Below are 16,472 nucleotides of genomic sequence, written 5' to 3' on the forward strand. Positions count from 1 at the left end.
ATTTGTTGCACCTCTAGCATTATTCAATAATCATTTGTGGTATAAAAAAACAATAACTAAAAGTCTAAACAACTATCAAAATATTAAAGGATATGTTTGATTTTATCGTTTGTTAAAAATATTAAATAAAATCAGATAAACTAAATCAATATTTTACCAAATAAAAAAAAATCAAATTAACAAATTCAGTAAGCTAGAATTCCAAATCAAATGAATTGGATCCAACATAATTTATCTTTTTTTTTTACAATTATATTTATGAAATCATGAATTTAAAAGTGGCGTAGTTTCATCTTCCTTTCATAATGTAAGGGGGTTAAAAACAAGTTAAGCTTGATGTTCGAAATATAATATATATAATAATAATTATTATTATTTTTAGCTTTATTATTATTATTATTATTATTTATTTTTTTGTCTATTAACCCAGCCCGTGATTTATTGGGCTGATCCAAGCTGAAATTTTGCAGAACCCAACAATCTAAAATGCCAGGTGGGTTGGGATTAGGGATGACAAATTTTACAAAAATTCCGACCCGTCCCGATTCCCAATCTGTTTTCGTTCCGAATTTTTCTCGTCTCGAACTTTTCCCGACCCGAGTGTTCGGGATTTTTTTCGACCCGATCAATGTCGGGATCGGGATAGGCAACCCTTCCCGACGGGATTCTCGACCCGATCCGAATATAAAAATAATATTTTTTAATAATATTTTTTAATTAAAAAATAATTTTTTTTAATTTTATGTTTTAATATTAATGTTTTATAATTATATACCATATAATTTTTTTATATTTATCTTTTTTAATATTAACATTGAGTTATAATTTTTTATTTTATTTTTTTTATTATTATGAATAATTATATGTTTTTTTATTAATCAAGTAGTTGTTTTAGTTTATTTGTAATGTACTAAAAAAATGTTTTAGTTTTTTAATGGTTATATATAAAGAATTTTTAATTTATTTGTAATGTATTAAGAAATTGTTTGACTTTTTTCATAAATTTTTTTTCAAAAAAATATTTTCATAGAATTTTTTTTTAAAAAATATTATTCGGAATTACCCTCTCCCGACCCGACGCGATCCCGAATCTTCGGGATCCCGAACATTCGGGTCCCGACACATTTCGGATGCGGGATCGGGAGAAAAAAAATATCCCAATTCTTATCGGAACGGGAATCGGATAAGAAGGTTACGGGATGGTCCCGACCCGATTCTACCCCTAATTGGGATTACAAAAGAGTATCTTTGAGCCCGGCCCCTTTATTTTGGTACCCAAGATTTTCTACAAGACTACGCTATAGTATACATGAAATCAACTTTTTTTTTTAAGGCACATTTTTTTTACGGTGATAAATATAATCACAATTAATAATAATAATTTGAATTTAATAATAATCCTAATACTAACTGCTAAATAAATAACTTCTTAAACCCTAAAACCTCCTATCTCCAAACCTGGAAACTACTCTTTGATATATCAAAAACCCGCTTGTTGTTCATCCTAATTTCACCATGTACAGAGCCGCCGCTGCTATTGCTTCGCCATCCAGGTAGAAAGTTCACATTTTGAATCGTAATCGTGAATTTATTTTACCTAATGCTTTCTTCTGCAGGTCATCTACCTCCAGGAGCTTGGTCAAGGTACATTCTTCTGGTCTAGCTTCATTTTCTTGCTGTTCGTAAATGTACCTATTGGGTTTCTTATTTATGGATATTTTTGTCTGGGAAGGTATGTAGTAGAGTTGTTTCTATCAGAAATTTTGTTGCCAAGGACGTTAACTTTGGGATCGGAGCTCGGGCAGCTATGTTAGCTGGAGTTGATGAGCTAGCCGAAGCAGTAAAAGTGACAATGGGTCCAAAGGTGACAATGTTTTTCGCATTTGTTGCATTTCTATGCTGGATCGAAAAATATATGCTTGTTTGTACAATGTACTGCATAAATTTGATTCCAAGTTATACTTGGATTTGTGAAATTGAAGTTGATCAAAGATAAAATGATTGCAAATTTTCTGTTAGGTGTAAGAGTTGCCCCTAGAGAGTACCTGTCCTTTGTGTTTATTTCCATACGATGCAAGAATTGGTTCGACTCAAGTATTTTAACTCTAGAAGTCCTTGTTACCTTTTTCTTTTGCCCCATTTCTAATTTCATTTGCATTGTGCATGCAGTCATTGTTGTGTATTTTCCGTAGGACATGGAAGCATTAGGATATTACTAGAGTCCAATTTCACATATTAATGGTGGTGTTAATAAATACTGTTGCCGTTATATGGCTTTCCTTGGAGTAGGACAATAAAATACGGCTCAATAAACTCGTATATTAGTTGGGATAATATTCCTTCCGAAAATCCTTGCAGGGTCGCACTGTAATTATCGAGAAAAGTAGAAGGAAACCCCAGGTGACGAAGGATGGTGTTAGTGTAGCCAAAAGCATAAATTTTTTGGACAAGGCAAAAAACGTCGGTGCAGATCTTGTGAAGCAGGTTGCGGAGGCAACAAATAAGGTTGCTGGTGATGGTAATCTCTCATTCTCCTGTCTTCATGTTAACATTAGATGGATCTTGTCATGGAAGTTTATATGTATCTGGATTGAAGATTTGAGTCATATGTGCACTTTTCTAAACATGAACTTCTTGGATATATAAATTGCATAGAATTAGAACTTTGGAGAAATGCACCGTTTTGCTCGGTAATATGATAAAGCTAGTTCTCTGTATGCCCACATTTAAACTGCGTCCCTATGAGCATGGAGAGAGCGTGTCGTATCTTGCATTTTTTATAACTATGAAATTTATTTTTCTTATGCAAATATCCTTTGGTAGAATTCTTTGAGCTTTATGGTCTCTGTAGGTTGAATAAGATATCACACAGAATATGTTGTTGTCTTAGGTACCACTTGTGCTACTGTGCTCACTCAGGCAATATTCAAAGAAGGATGCAAATCAGTGGCTGCCGGTGTAAATGTGATGGACCTGCGAAAAGGTATCAACATGGCTATTGATGCTGTTATTGCAGATTTGAAGAGCAGAGCACTCATGATTAGTACCCCCGAAGAAATTACACAGGTGGCTAGTTCATGCAATACAGTGCTGAAACTTTCTATTGTTTACTTTTTAATAGATAAATTTCACCTAAGTAGATAACTTCGATGAGGTTGATGTTTATAAACTGTCTTATGTTTCTTGGTCGAATCCGCACCTTACAAAAAAAGAAAAGTATGAATATTGAATTTGTGAACTTTGAATCTCCATCCATATATATCTTGAGAAAGTATTCACATCAACTACTTTTATGTTCCCTTTTTGGCAGCTTTTGGTAGTGTTTCGATTTCAAGGTAAAGTGGTTTAATATAATCTCATTTGAGTTTTATGAATTTCTAGATTATTATTTGATACATTTGCATTGAATCTGTTAAATTAGCTTCTTTTTTTTTATCTTCTTGGATTAACTGGTATATCCTATAAAGGTGGCCACTATCTCTGCAAACGGTGAAAGTGAAATTGGTGAAATGATAGCCCGGGCTATGGAGAAAGTTGGGAAGGAAGGAGTAATTACAGTTGAGGTGAGTATGTTTTGCCATTAGCTTGACGTGGGTTTGCCGTGATTAGTCTTAATGATTAACAGATTGCTCTTATTCAAATTTTTTCAGGATGGAAATACCATGTATAATGAGTTGGAAGTGGTGGAAGGGATGAAGCTAGCCCGTGGTTATATCTCTCCTTATTTTGTTACTGATGAAAAAACCAAAAAATGTGTATGGAAATTTAAGTTGCAATATATGCATACTTGTGGAAGCATGTGATTTTCTAGTGAAAACACATGCATTTCTGTTATTTTCATTTTAATCGATAGGTGTGCGTGTATATAATAATTCCCTTTCAATGCGCAGGAACTTGAAAATCCTTTAATCCTAATCCACGAGAAGAAAATTTCGGACATGGAAGCACTTGTCAGAGTATTGGAACTGGCCGTGAATGTAAGTAAAGTCGATATAATTTTGGAAATATTTGAATGGCCACAATGATTTTGGATTGAGCTTGTGGCTTTATTTATTGACAGAGAAACCGAGCTGTGTTGATTGTTGCAGAAGACGTGGATAGCGAGTCACTTACTATGCTTGTCCTCAACAAGCATCGTGGAGGTTTGAAGGTAAATGGACCATGATTTCAGCAACTTATTCGGATTTTCATTGTGTAGAATTTAGACTTGTTTTAAATGGGAAACAAAATGTTTGACCTTTACTATTTCTGTTTTATTTCCGGAAAATTCCACTTTTTCTCTTGAAGATTATATATAATATATAAAAAAATGTAGGTTTGTGCTATCAAATCTCCTGGTTTTGGAGATAACAGAAGGGCAAATTTAGAAGATCTTGCCATTCTCACAGGAGGAGAGGTGAGACATGCTCCAGCAAACCCCATATTTTTATTAGTTGTGCCTTTTTTGTATTGATTGGTGATTTTTGCAGATTATAAGTGAAGAATATGGAACTAGCCTGAACAAAGTTCAGGTTGATATGCTTGGTTCTGCCAAAAAGGTGAGGGTGCTCTTTAATGAATGTTTGGTCGAATACTTCCATGGATTGGAATCCTTATGATATCCTGGTGGAGCAGGTAACAGTTTCAGTTGATGACACTATAATTCTACATGGAGGAGGGGATAAGAAACTGATTGAAGAAAGGTGCGAACAGGTATTAATGGAGACTGTAAAAATCTGAATGGAAGATACCAGCTGCATTCTCTGTTTTTAGATGGACTATAGGCCATTTATTCTGAAATATTTTCCTCTTCTATTGTGCCCGTACCTTAAAGTTCGCTCAAATGTTGCTGTAACTGTTTTGTCAAACCATTGCGTTGCGTTTATAAGTTTGTTGAAAATAAAATAAATAATGATTTTTGTTATGCCTATTGTCATGCTCACTACAGGTTAAATTTTGTGCAAGATAAATTAGAAATTAATCTGGCTTGAGAATACCAATAATGTGCAACCAGTATCATTGTTATTCTGATAATTTCTTTTACGTCTCTACAGTTAAGAACTGCCTTTGAGACTAGTACTGCAGTGTTTGACAAGGAGAAAGCACAAGAAAGGCTGTCAAAATTGTCTGGAGGTGTTGCAGTTTTCAAGGTATAGTCTTTACCACAGACAGATTTCAGATGCAAACTTCTGTTTCATCCGTTGGCAATGTTTTCTGCTTAATATTCTCAGGTTGGAGGGGCTAGCGAAGCAGAAGTTGGAGAAAGGAAGGATAGGGTAACAGATGCTCTTAATGCAACAAGGGCTGCTGTGGAGGAGGGCATTGTTCATGGTAAAGTTTGTGTCCTCTTTAAATAAGGGACATACCATTTTCAAATGTTAAAAATTGGATCAGACATACAATTGGTTGCCTTACAGTATGTGGTCCAGCAAGTCCAAAGACTATCAGAAAATATTAAGACTGATTTGAAAACTTGAATTGGCTATTTCTGTCAATATTTTCCCTTGGTTATTTTATTTTATTTGTTTTGGTCCTTTCGGCTATGGAATCTAGATTTAACTGATTCTTAATTTTTGGATCGCAACTAAAGTTAGTTGAACTTCTTCCTGGACGATAATGTTAGATCTAAAATAAACATGGAGGAGGTATTTGATGATTGAAATAGAATTTCCAGCCGTGGAGGCTCGCCACATCCCTAGAAGAAATATGTGGTCATCTGAAATATCTTTTATAAGAACACTTTTTCCCTTTTACAAGTTCATATATGGTTGATTTTCTTGTAGGGGGTGGCATTGCTCTTTTGTATGCCACTAGAAGTCTGAAGGACCTTCAAACTGCGAATGAGGACCAAAAGAGAGGCGTGGAAATAATTGAGAATGCTCTAAAGGTTTGTTCATCTGCAGTCTTGCTCTCGTTCTGTCCTTTCCTTCTTTAAAAACACAAATACGGATCTCTTACACATCCTCGGTCTTAATTTCATTCGGAAATGTGTGCATATTTTGTTTGATTGATGTGCTGTCCTGACATGTTTCTAGTCAACAGGCGCCTACTTTTACTATAGCCTCAAATGCTGGTGTTGATGGGGCTCTTGTTGTAGGCAAGCTATTGGAACAAGATGATCTGAATTTGGGCTATGATGCTGCATCAGGTTTGTTTTTGGAAGCTTTCCTTTTGTTTTTTATTACCAGTAAAGGCATGAAAGCTAAACTTCTTATTTGATTATTATCTGGCGAAGCATTTGAACATCATTGAAGTTGTTTCTTTTAAAATAAAAAAATAAAAAATAAAAATAGATTATGCAATTTATGCTCATTTCTGCATGCCAGCTTATTAGCCTCTACCCCAATAACCATGTCCACCCTTTCCAATGCTAAACCCTGAAAATCAATGAAGTATGTGTTTTTTTTTTTAATTAACGATGCTCTTTTCTGACTGCCAGCTTAGCGGCCTGTTCAAATAACCAAGTCCACCCTTCACATTGTTTACTGTTTGGAGAAAATCACAAGATATACCAAATGATTCTCGAATCAAGTTCTAAATATTTAGTGAACTGTCTTTGGGTTCAGCTCCATGTCTCCATGATTTTCAATGTGTTTCTCTGTAATTAGGAATAAACATCCATTCAATTTGGCAGACCTCCTGTAAATGGAAACCCATTGAGAATTATCACATAGCCACTAGTGCTGTTTTTTAATAAGTTAATTTGTAGTTGTTTTTTATCCAATCTGTATAAATTGAGAGGTTATTGGAGAACCTGCATTTGAAATTGTCTTGGGCATCTGAAACATTTTGGTCTTTGATAATCATGTGTTTTCCCCTTTGATTTTATCTTGTTACCTTTGTAGGTATATCTGTTTTTTATTTAAAATAGAACTGACTGTATGATTTTGCATAAACTTCATGTTGGCATATCTTTTATGGCCAGACTTGATCTGATAGGTCGCTAGCTTCACCCCTTAGTAGTTTGAAGAATTCTTGGTATTCCATTCACTATATCGGTGAACAATTTCTAAACCAGGTGAATATGTTAACATGGTGAAGGCTGGAATTATAGATCCTGTGAAAGTTATTAGAACAGCTTTGTTAGATGCTGCAAGGTAAAAAATTTGTTGTGCATTGAATAAGTGGATGCATGAAATTGAATATTTCGCTGATCAACTAATTTTTTGCGCGTAGTGTCTCCATTCTATTGACTACTACCGAGGCAGCGATCGTGGACTCTAAAGGAGAGAAAAATCCCCTCAGAAATCGCATGCCGAACATGGATGACATGGGGTATTGAATTAGTGACAGGCCACTGGAAAAATGAACCAACTCATCCTGTTTTGATGCTCCTACCAGACGTCATGATGTTAGTGACCCAAGTGCATCTACATCATCTTGAGATACTTTAATTCTTTTGCTGTGTTTCACAATCTTTGAGGCTTTGCAGGATAGGTTTAGAAATCATTCATTTAACAGTGATACAAAACAAATGTGGGCTTCTTTTATTATATTGGGTTCTTCCATGTCGAAACTTGCCCATATATTATGGGAGCCCAAGGAAACAAAATAATTGAGGAGTTTTGATTGGATTTCTATATTGTAAAAAGTATAGTCAACAAGATTTTATAAGCAATATGAGTATTTGAGAAATATCTATCAATTTTTTTAAAAGTAATTCACTACATCCATTGTCGATTTTGTTTCTCTTGATAACGAGAACTTCAAGAATGTCAACTCCGAAAATAAATCGTGCTCATTAATATCAGAACAATCCTTATGAGTCAGAAAATATGTTTTTATATTGGTTTAATTATACTAATATATAATAAATTTAAGGAATACAAATGTTTTTTGTTTATGTTGGGCACGAGAAAAATAATTTATATTTGAAAAAAATTATCAAAAGATATAGGAATAATAAAGTTCATAAATAAATTTATCAAAAAGCCCAAAAATAATAATAATAAAAAAGTTTATATTAGGCAGTAGGCAAATAAAAAATAATTTCCTGAGATATGAATGAAAAAAGCCCAAGAATAATTAATTTATATTGGATCAATTTACATTTTTATATAATAAAATTTCTTTCAAAATTATGGGCCCCAAAAAAAAATGGGCCCAAGTCGGACGACTCTTCAGCCTCCAAATAGGAACGGCCCTGGCTATGACGGTATGCTTCTTGATTTGTAATGCTTATTGATTTTCTTTTTCCACTAGCTTCTTGATTTGGTTCCACTGTCTTCTTGATTTGCTTATTGATTTTCTTTTTCAACTAGCTTCTTGATTTTCCACTAGCTATGACGGTATGCTTCTTGATTTTCTTTTTTTAATATTCATCACTAGCTTCTTGATTTTCCGACGATATGCTTCTTTATTTTCTTTTTTTATATTCATTTAGTTTTCATAATGAGTTCTTGTTTGATCTTTTTTACTTTAGAAAGTAGATTAGCGCATGGTTCTTTTTTGTTCTATTGTGTTCTTCTTTTACTTTTATCATATTATTTTTTCTTTTTATCATCAGCATGTAGGGGCAATCGAGACCCTCCAAGGGGCCCATATGATGGGTGAGGATATGATGATTACATGGATTGTCGATTCCGACTCGTCAAACGTGACCGAGGAAGATGATGATGATCGGCATTAAAGACAACCATGTCTTGTCTTTTTTACCCGTTTGTTATTTTTTCTATCATTTTACATTTTGAGTAAACATGGTGCCACAAAATTTATCTGCTCAATTTTTTTCAGTAATATGTAGAATTCAAATGATCAATGGATAGCTCAACGAGCATTTGGATAGCTCAAGGAGTGTTTGTAAAAGATCATCTTTGAGGAAATGTTTTGAGACATTCCACACTATTTATAAGCTATCTATGGATCAATCATTTGAAACACATGCATTTCTATTTTAAAAAAACTTCTAGAATGAACAACAAAATTATTTTTGCGCAATCTCAAAGAAAGTTATTATGAAAAATTTGAAGAAATGTTGTGAGACATTCTAAAGTACTATTTATAAGCTATCCATGGATCAATCTTTGAATTGTATTACTGAAAATTGAACAGATATATTTTTTTTCCGCCAAATCGAATTGACCAAACCGATAAAATCAGTTATTTCAATATTCATATTGAAAGTTATAATATCTGTCTAGCCATTAATTTTGAAAATAAAGTGAATTAATATAAAACTATCATAATTAGTAGACATCAAATAGGCAAACATAAAAAATATGAATAAAAAATTATGCGATCTATTCGGTTCCAGGGAAAAAAAAAGAAAAAAAACATCAAACCAATTAAATCATGTGGCACCAGCTTCAGCACGTGTATTCTCAAAATGTCAAATGTACAGAAGAAATGACAAACATGGGTAAAAAAAAATGTGGTTGTCTCTTGTTTAAATGTCGATCATCATGCTCCTTCACGGTTGACGAATCTGAATCTGCCATACAATAAATCGCCATCGACTCACCTCTCAGATAGGTTCCCTGGAGAGCTTCAAGCTGACGATCAAAAGGAAAAAAACAGCTATGATAAAACAAAACAAAAAAAGAACGGCATTCTGAAGTGAAAAAGAGCAAAAAAAAAAAAAAATAAAAAAATCAAGAACCGATCACGAAAACTTAACCACGATTAGAAAACTTCTTGACACAAATATACAATGAACCCAACGGGGTTAAGGATCAGACAACTCCACAATTTCACTCAATTCTTCCGATGTTGTCGGTAAATCCGCCAGGGACGACTGTGAAGAACAAGAGGAAGAAATGCATGCCTTCAAATCGAACTTGTCCATCGTCGTCGCCTTCAAGACCGCGGCCTGGACGTCTTTGGGTCTGAGAGACGTCGGCCGATGAAGCTAGCACACCAGTTCAGTCCCTTGATACTCACCGCCGCCACGTCATGAGCACGAGCAGCCACATCATAGATCAGAATATTCTTAGGTCGAAAGCGTTCACCAACTTCACGCAGTGTGACAAGGAAACGATGGAGAAGCTGACCAACACAAGCGTGCAAGCCAATGTGAACCTCATTCACAAGCACACCAATGACACCGAATCATTGAAACATTTTTGCAAAGACAAGGTCATCACTATCTGACATTACCATGGAGGGTGTCATCACTCTGATTATAAATTTTGTGGAGCCGACGATCTTCGTGTCAACGATGGTTCGACGTTCCATTATTCTCCTGGGACTAATCCTCAAGCCACAATCATGATGATGGGCGCGCAGGTTAGCAGCCTATTAACCTAGCCCGTGATTTTTAAATAACGATGCTCTTTTCTGACTGCCAGCTTAGCAGCCTATTCAAAGAACCAAGTCCACCCTTCACATTGTTTACTGTTTGGAGAAAATCACAAGATATACCAAATGATTCTCGAATCAAGTTCTAAATATTTAGTGAATTGTCTTTGGGTTCAGCTCCATGTCTCCATGATTTTCAATGTGTTTCTCTGTAATTAGGAATAAACATCCATTCAATTTGGCAGACCTCCTGTAAATGGAAACCCATTGAGAATTATCACATAGCCACTATTGCTGTTTTTTAATAAGTTAATTTGTAGTTGTTTTTTATCCAATCTGTATAGATTGAGAGGTTATTGGAGAACCTGCATTTGAAATTGTCTTGGGCATCTGAAACATTTTGTTCTTTGATAATCAAACAATACAAAGTTATGATGAATGCACCCGGTACAAATATCATTATCAAAATAATGCTACTTCATGAATAATATTAGTACTACATGTGCTTTCCCCTTTGATTTTATATTGTTACCTTTGTAGGTATATCTGTTTTTTATTTAAAATAGAACTGACTGTATGATTTTGCCCTAAACTTCATGTTGGCATATCTTGTATGACTATACTTGATCTGATAGGTCTGGCTAGCTTCACCCCTCAGTAATTTGAAGAATTCTTGGTATTCCATTCACTATACCGGTGAACAATTTCTAAACCAGGTGATTATGTTAACATGGTGAAGGCTGGAATTATAGATCCTGTGAAAGTTATTAGAACAGCTTTGTTAGATGCTGCAAGGTAAAAAAATTTGTTGTGCGTTGAATAAGTGGATGCATGAAATTGAATATTTCGCTGATCAACTAACTTTTTGCGCGTAGTGTCTCCATTCTATTGACTATTACCGAGGCAGCGATCGTGGACTCTAAAGGAGAGTAAAATCCCCTCAGAAATCGCATGCCGAACATGGATGACATGGGGCATTGAATTAGTGACAGGCCACTGGAAAAAAATGAACCAACTCATCCTGTTTTGATGCTCCTACCAGACGTCATGATGTTAGTGACCCAAGTGCATCTACATCATCTTGAGATACTTTAATTATTTTGCTGTGTTTCACAATCTTTGAGGCTTTGCAGAAATCATTCATTTATCAGTGATACAAAACAAATGTGGGCTTCTTTTATTATATTGGGTTCTTCCATGTCGAAACCATGCCCATATATTATGGGAGCCCAAGGAAACAAAATAATTGAGGAGTTTTGATTGGATTTCTATTTTGTTTTAGCCTTCACATATATACAGCTTAGCTTAATGAAATAATTATGCCAATATTATAAATAAATAATATTGAAACACCACTGTTTTAAATTTTCTATCATCTGTATATCCTCGTATAATGAAATGCAACTCAAATGGAAAAAGTGTACACAACATCTGGTATTGTGTTTTCAACACAATAAAGGATCTAAATCTGATAAAATATCAGATAATATGTTTGGTCTTCGCTAAGGTTTTATTAATTTTTTTTTTTTTTAGAAATTCTTTGTCGGCTCAATATAACTCTCCGTGTATATTTAAAAATAAATCAATATGACATAAAAACAGTGTATAAAACAATCCTTTAATTAAAAATATTAAAATAATTTAATTGTTGTTAATTTTTTTGAAAGGAAAGATTAAATTAAAATTTGAAATGTGTGGTTTTGAAACAAAATTGTGGCGTGAGATCAAGAGATGCTGAAAATGTTCACAAGGAAGGGATCTTTTGCCTGTACTCAAATTAATTAAATAAATTCGTATAATTTATAAATCTCCCTTTTTGTTAAATTCTAGTGATATATATGTTAGAAGGGTGTATTCCGAATTCTGAAAACCTTGTTTAAACAGCAGCAACAATAACAGCGACAATAATGAACACAGTCGAGGCGAGAGAAACTCTCTATCCGCAAGACGAAATTGCCCGTTCCAAGTGCTAAACGTTAGCGGCAATCGTCTCTAAGATACAACGACTTTCGATCGTGATATAGCAGCACAACAAATATCACGAACTTCAACGAACGAAAATATGCTTTTACTTTTCTTTGAGAAAGTGAGGGAGAGATTTTGAGAATCAGAAATCTGAAATGTATGTTATCAGATGTTTCTATATATGTTTTTTGTGTTATAACCACCATATATATAGTCTTATACACGAAACAACACGTTTGAAGGCGTAAGGATGCAACCCATGACAGAAAAATGCCAGAAACAGTCGTGACTGTTCATTCTGCAGAAGGTGCGCTCGGGCGGTAATTTTCTACCGCGCGAGCGCCCAACTTTAAGCCAACACACTGCCTCGACATTTTGGTACCGCGCTCGTGCGGCAATGTTTTACCGCTCGGGCGCAAGCCGTTTTGAACTCACTGTCTCGTATGGTGAGGTGCTGCGCCCGCGCGGTAATAATTTACTGCTCGGGCATACTCAATAAAATAATAAAATATTATTTTAAATAAATTTTATTCAAAAAGAATAATCGGATCAGAAGACCACACCACACCACACCACGCCACGCCGAGCCGGCCGGCCGGCCGCGAGTGTGTGTTTGTTGCATCGACTAGCGTCTTGCCCCTTTACAAAACATCCGGTGCCCTAAGGGCCCAATCCCATAGTCCAATGTTGGACTAATTAAGGTGAACAACAAATTGGAGTTGTTCCAATGTGGGACTACCATTTCCCCATTTCCCTCCAATTTATTTCACCAAAATTTTGAATTTTGTAATACTTTGGACAAGGCTTTTACAAACAATTTGGGTTAATCAATTCAAACCCTTTCAAGCCCATTTCAATTGTAATTCATTCAATAATACAATTTCCAACAATCCCCCACATGAATGAATTTCACGTATAGCAACATTCTCACTAGAAAATCATTTTGAGTTATTGTTACATCAGGATAGGTAGCTTGTGGCTTTGAACCTACCGTAGTAAAATACTATCGGATTTACTAGTTGGATAGTAACGCGATGTTTTGAACTAGTCAACCGTTTGTGTAAACCAAGACAATAGTACTTATATAACAATACTCTTACATATTTTGTTCTCACATTGTGTCCATTTCGGCCCTGGACCATATCTTAGATTCATAAGTGTTGGAAACTGGCGTTCAGATCAATCACGATTGATACCCGGTGCAACGGAAGTTTAAAAATTTTATTATGGAACAATTCCATATTGTGGGTATCAACCGTTCAACGATTAAATTATTAGTGTGTGTAAAATTTAAATAACAATTATTAAATTTTACCTTCAATCTCGAATCGAGATTATTGGACTCCAACAGATTTCTCTGCTCTTGTTGTCTCTCCCTGGAACCGATGAACTCCTTCAATCAGGTCCACGAATAGAGGTTTAATCCCTCTGATAGATTGCACTAGAAAATCTATAAGAAGTTTTCTACGAAGAGAATAAACGAATTTGATTCGCTATTCCAAACTGCAATTCAAAATCACAGACCGGAATTTCTCACGCAGAGAAGGGAGGGGGGCGGCCGAATTTGAGAGAGAGGAGGCTAGGGTTTTCGAAATTTTTCTCTCAAAATTATGACCAGTTGTGTGTAATTTCTGTACTGCAATAACTTATTTATAATGCAGGCCACTAACAGCTTAGGGCCCATTAGTCATAAGTTGAGGCCCGACAAGCAAAGCCCGCATGTTCAGAAATTAATATAAAATTCATCGTGACTCCGATTGATAAACCGATTTTACCAATGTGCACAGAAACCATTTCTGCACATTTTAAAGTCAAGATAAATTTTCCTGAATCCGAATTCAGTGGTTTCCAAAAATGTCCATCCCTATGTCATTTTAGGAAATCCTACTCCCTTACTCTTATTTAAGAAGTCCAACTTCTTTATTCATTAAATTTAACTCTTTAAATTTAACTATCTCAACGGGGATTAAAACTCCATTACACTGTGTGACCCTCAATGGTTCAGGGATACAGCTAGCTGTGGGCTCACAACTCCTTGTGACTCGAAACAACACTTTCCGACTTGCCCAACGAATCATGGTAAAGCGCCTAGCAACATCGCCCCATGATTCCCTAGGTATCACTGATAGTGCCTACAAGAACCAGTAGATTTTGGTTCGCGTACAGTACGGTCCCTTCATCCATATATCCCGATCGAATCAACAACCATTGGTATATCGAGAGTCGCTCAAGATTCGATAACTATGCAATACATCTTGAAGATCAAATTAGTGACATCGCATGTGCTACTAAGAAACCATTTCTTAAATCACATCAAGTACTCTGGCCAGAGATTCGTCACACTAATATCTCCTCAGATCGCATAGGATATCCACACTCGCAAGTATGTGGTGAATCCTTGACAACAATGCATCGACTCCTATATGTGTTGTAACTATACCCAATCCCGACACCTGATGACCCCCATAGAGTCGGTAAACGAGTCAAAGCACAGTACTAGCATATAGAGTCTCCATGATGTTTCAAGTAGTAAGGACTAATGGTGTACAACCAAAACCGCGGACTTTATCCACTCGATAAGTGATAACCACTTGGAAAGTCCGGATAGGGTAGTTCGATTATTCATCCTATGAATATCCATTTGCATGCTTCGAACATCTCCATGTTCCCTACCAATGAAACGTGGTACTCCGCATCGCAAATGCTAGTCTCAAACTCGAGCGATCCTTATCCTTATTATCGGACGGCTCAATCGACTAGGAACAGTTTAGAACATACAGTGACTATAAGATGTATTTCATGATAGACATCCCCATGTTCTACCACATCTTACATACACTATAGTATATTCAAGGTCTTTATCAAAACAACAATAGTATATCATAATATAACAATATGAAGAAAGATAAAGTCATTGCCATTAATAAAATGTAAATTATATTAAACAAAAGATCGTTTGTACAAAGAGTCATCAAAGCCCATAGCCACAAGTTGGCTCACTGGGCACCCACTCTTTCAATCTCCCACTTGCCCTATAGCCAACTAGTCATACTACGTAGACCCATTGCTTCGCGATGTTTGTCAAACAATGGTCCTGGCAAGGGCTTAGTAAGCGGATCAGCGATATTGTCTGCAGAGGCCACTCGTTCGACAGTGATGTCTCCTCTTTCCACAATCTCCCGGATGATGTGGTATTTCCTCAGTACGTGTTTGGATCTTTGATGAGACCTTGGTTCCTTTGCTTGAGCAACGGCACCCGTGTTGTCACAGTACACCGGGACTGGACCAACAACTTCAGGAATGACGCCCAACTCTTGGACGAACTTCCTCATCCAAACGGCCTCTTTAGCAGCAGCTGATGCTGCAATGTATTCAGCCTCAGTGGTGGAATCCGCTGTGGTGTCCTGCTTGGAACTCTTCCAAGAGACAGCACCGCCATTGAGCATGAACACAAATCCAGAGGTTGACTTCGAGTCATCCACGTCACTTTGGAAGCTAGAGTCGGTATAGACTTCCAATTTCAGATCTCGTCCTCCATATACCATGAACATATTCTTAGTCCTTCGTAAGTACTTAAGAATGTCCTTCACGGCTTTCCAATGCATTTGACCAGGATTAGCCTGATATCTGCTCGTGACACTCAGAGCAAATGCTACATCCGGTCTGGTAGATATCATCCCATACATGATACTACCTATAGCTGACGCATATGGTACATGTGTCATATTCTCTATCTCTTCATCAGTCTTGGGACACATAGACTTGGATAGAGAAACTCCATGACACATGGGTAGATGTCCTCTCTTGGACCCATCCATTGAAAACCGTTTCAATATGGTGTCGATGTAGGTTGATTGAGTGAGTCCTATCATTCTCTTAGATCTATCTCTATAGATCTGTATCCCAAGAATGTAGGATGCCTCACCCAAATCCTTCATCGAGAATCTACCTGATAACCATGTCTTTGTTGACTGTAACATCCCTACATCATTCCCAATGAGTAGGATGTCATCAACATAAAGTACTAAGAATGTCACAGCATCCTTAACTACTTTCTTGTACACGCACGGTTCCTCCGGGTTCTTGATGAAACCAAAATCTTTTATTGTTTCATCAAATTTCTGGTTCCAACTTCTTGATGCTTGTTTTAGACCATAAATTGATCTCTGAAGCTTGCATACCTTATGCTCGCTTCCCATGGATGTGAACCCCTCTGGCTGCTTCATATAGATTTTTTCCTTAATGTCTCCATTAAGAAAAGCAGTCTTCACATCCATTTGCCATATCTCATA

At 36.0% G+C, this 16,472-nt stretch overlaps 1 protein-coding gene across 2 annotated transcripts; it reads left to right on the top strand.

Annotated features, from left to right (window-relative positions):
* Positions 1–1,425: 1,425 nt before the first annotated feature.
* On the top strand, positions 1,426–7,628 carry LOC140860223 (chaperonin CPN60-like 2, mitochondrial). 2 transcript variants are annotated; one of them, XR_012143630.1, is made up of 18 exons: positions 1,426–1,553; positions 1,617–1,644; positions 1,733–1,864; positions 2,359–2,518; positions 2,891–3,066; positions 3,468–3,563; positions 3,651–3,755; positions 3,891–3,977; positions 4,061–4,150; positions 4,316–4,396; positions 4,470–4,538; positions 4,615–4,692; positions 5,034–5,129; positions 5,211–5,310; positions 5,763–5,866; positions 6,077–6,127; positions 6,998–7,076; positions 7,156–7,211. XR_012143630.1 is itself a non-coding variant. In XM_073263127.1 (18 exons), exons 1-18 carry the CDS (start codon positions 1,516–1,518, stop codon positions 7,259–7,261), a joined length of 1,731 nt encoding a protein of 576 aa, XP_073119228.1. In that variant the 5' UTR covers positions 1,426–1,515; the 3' UTR covers positions 7,262–7,628. The 2 variants fall into 2 exon arrangements, 1 of the variants encoding a protein (XP_073119228.1); XM_073263127.1 differs by having other exon boundaries at positions 6,022–6,127; positions 7,156–7,628.
* Positions 7,629–16,472: the final 8,844 nt, after the last annotated feature.

The sequence above is a fragment of the Henckelia pumila genome, chromosome 4 (assembly GCF_033568475.1).
Source record: "Henckelia pumila isolate YLH828 chromosome 4, ASM3356847v2, whole genome shotgun sequence".
Taxonomy (NCBI): Eukaryota; Viridiplantae; Streptophyta; class Magnoliopsida; order Lamiales; family Gesneriaceae; genus Henckelia; species Henckelia pumila.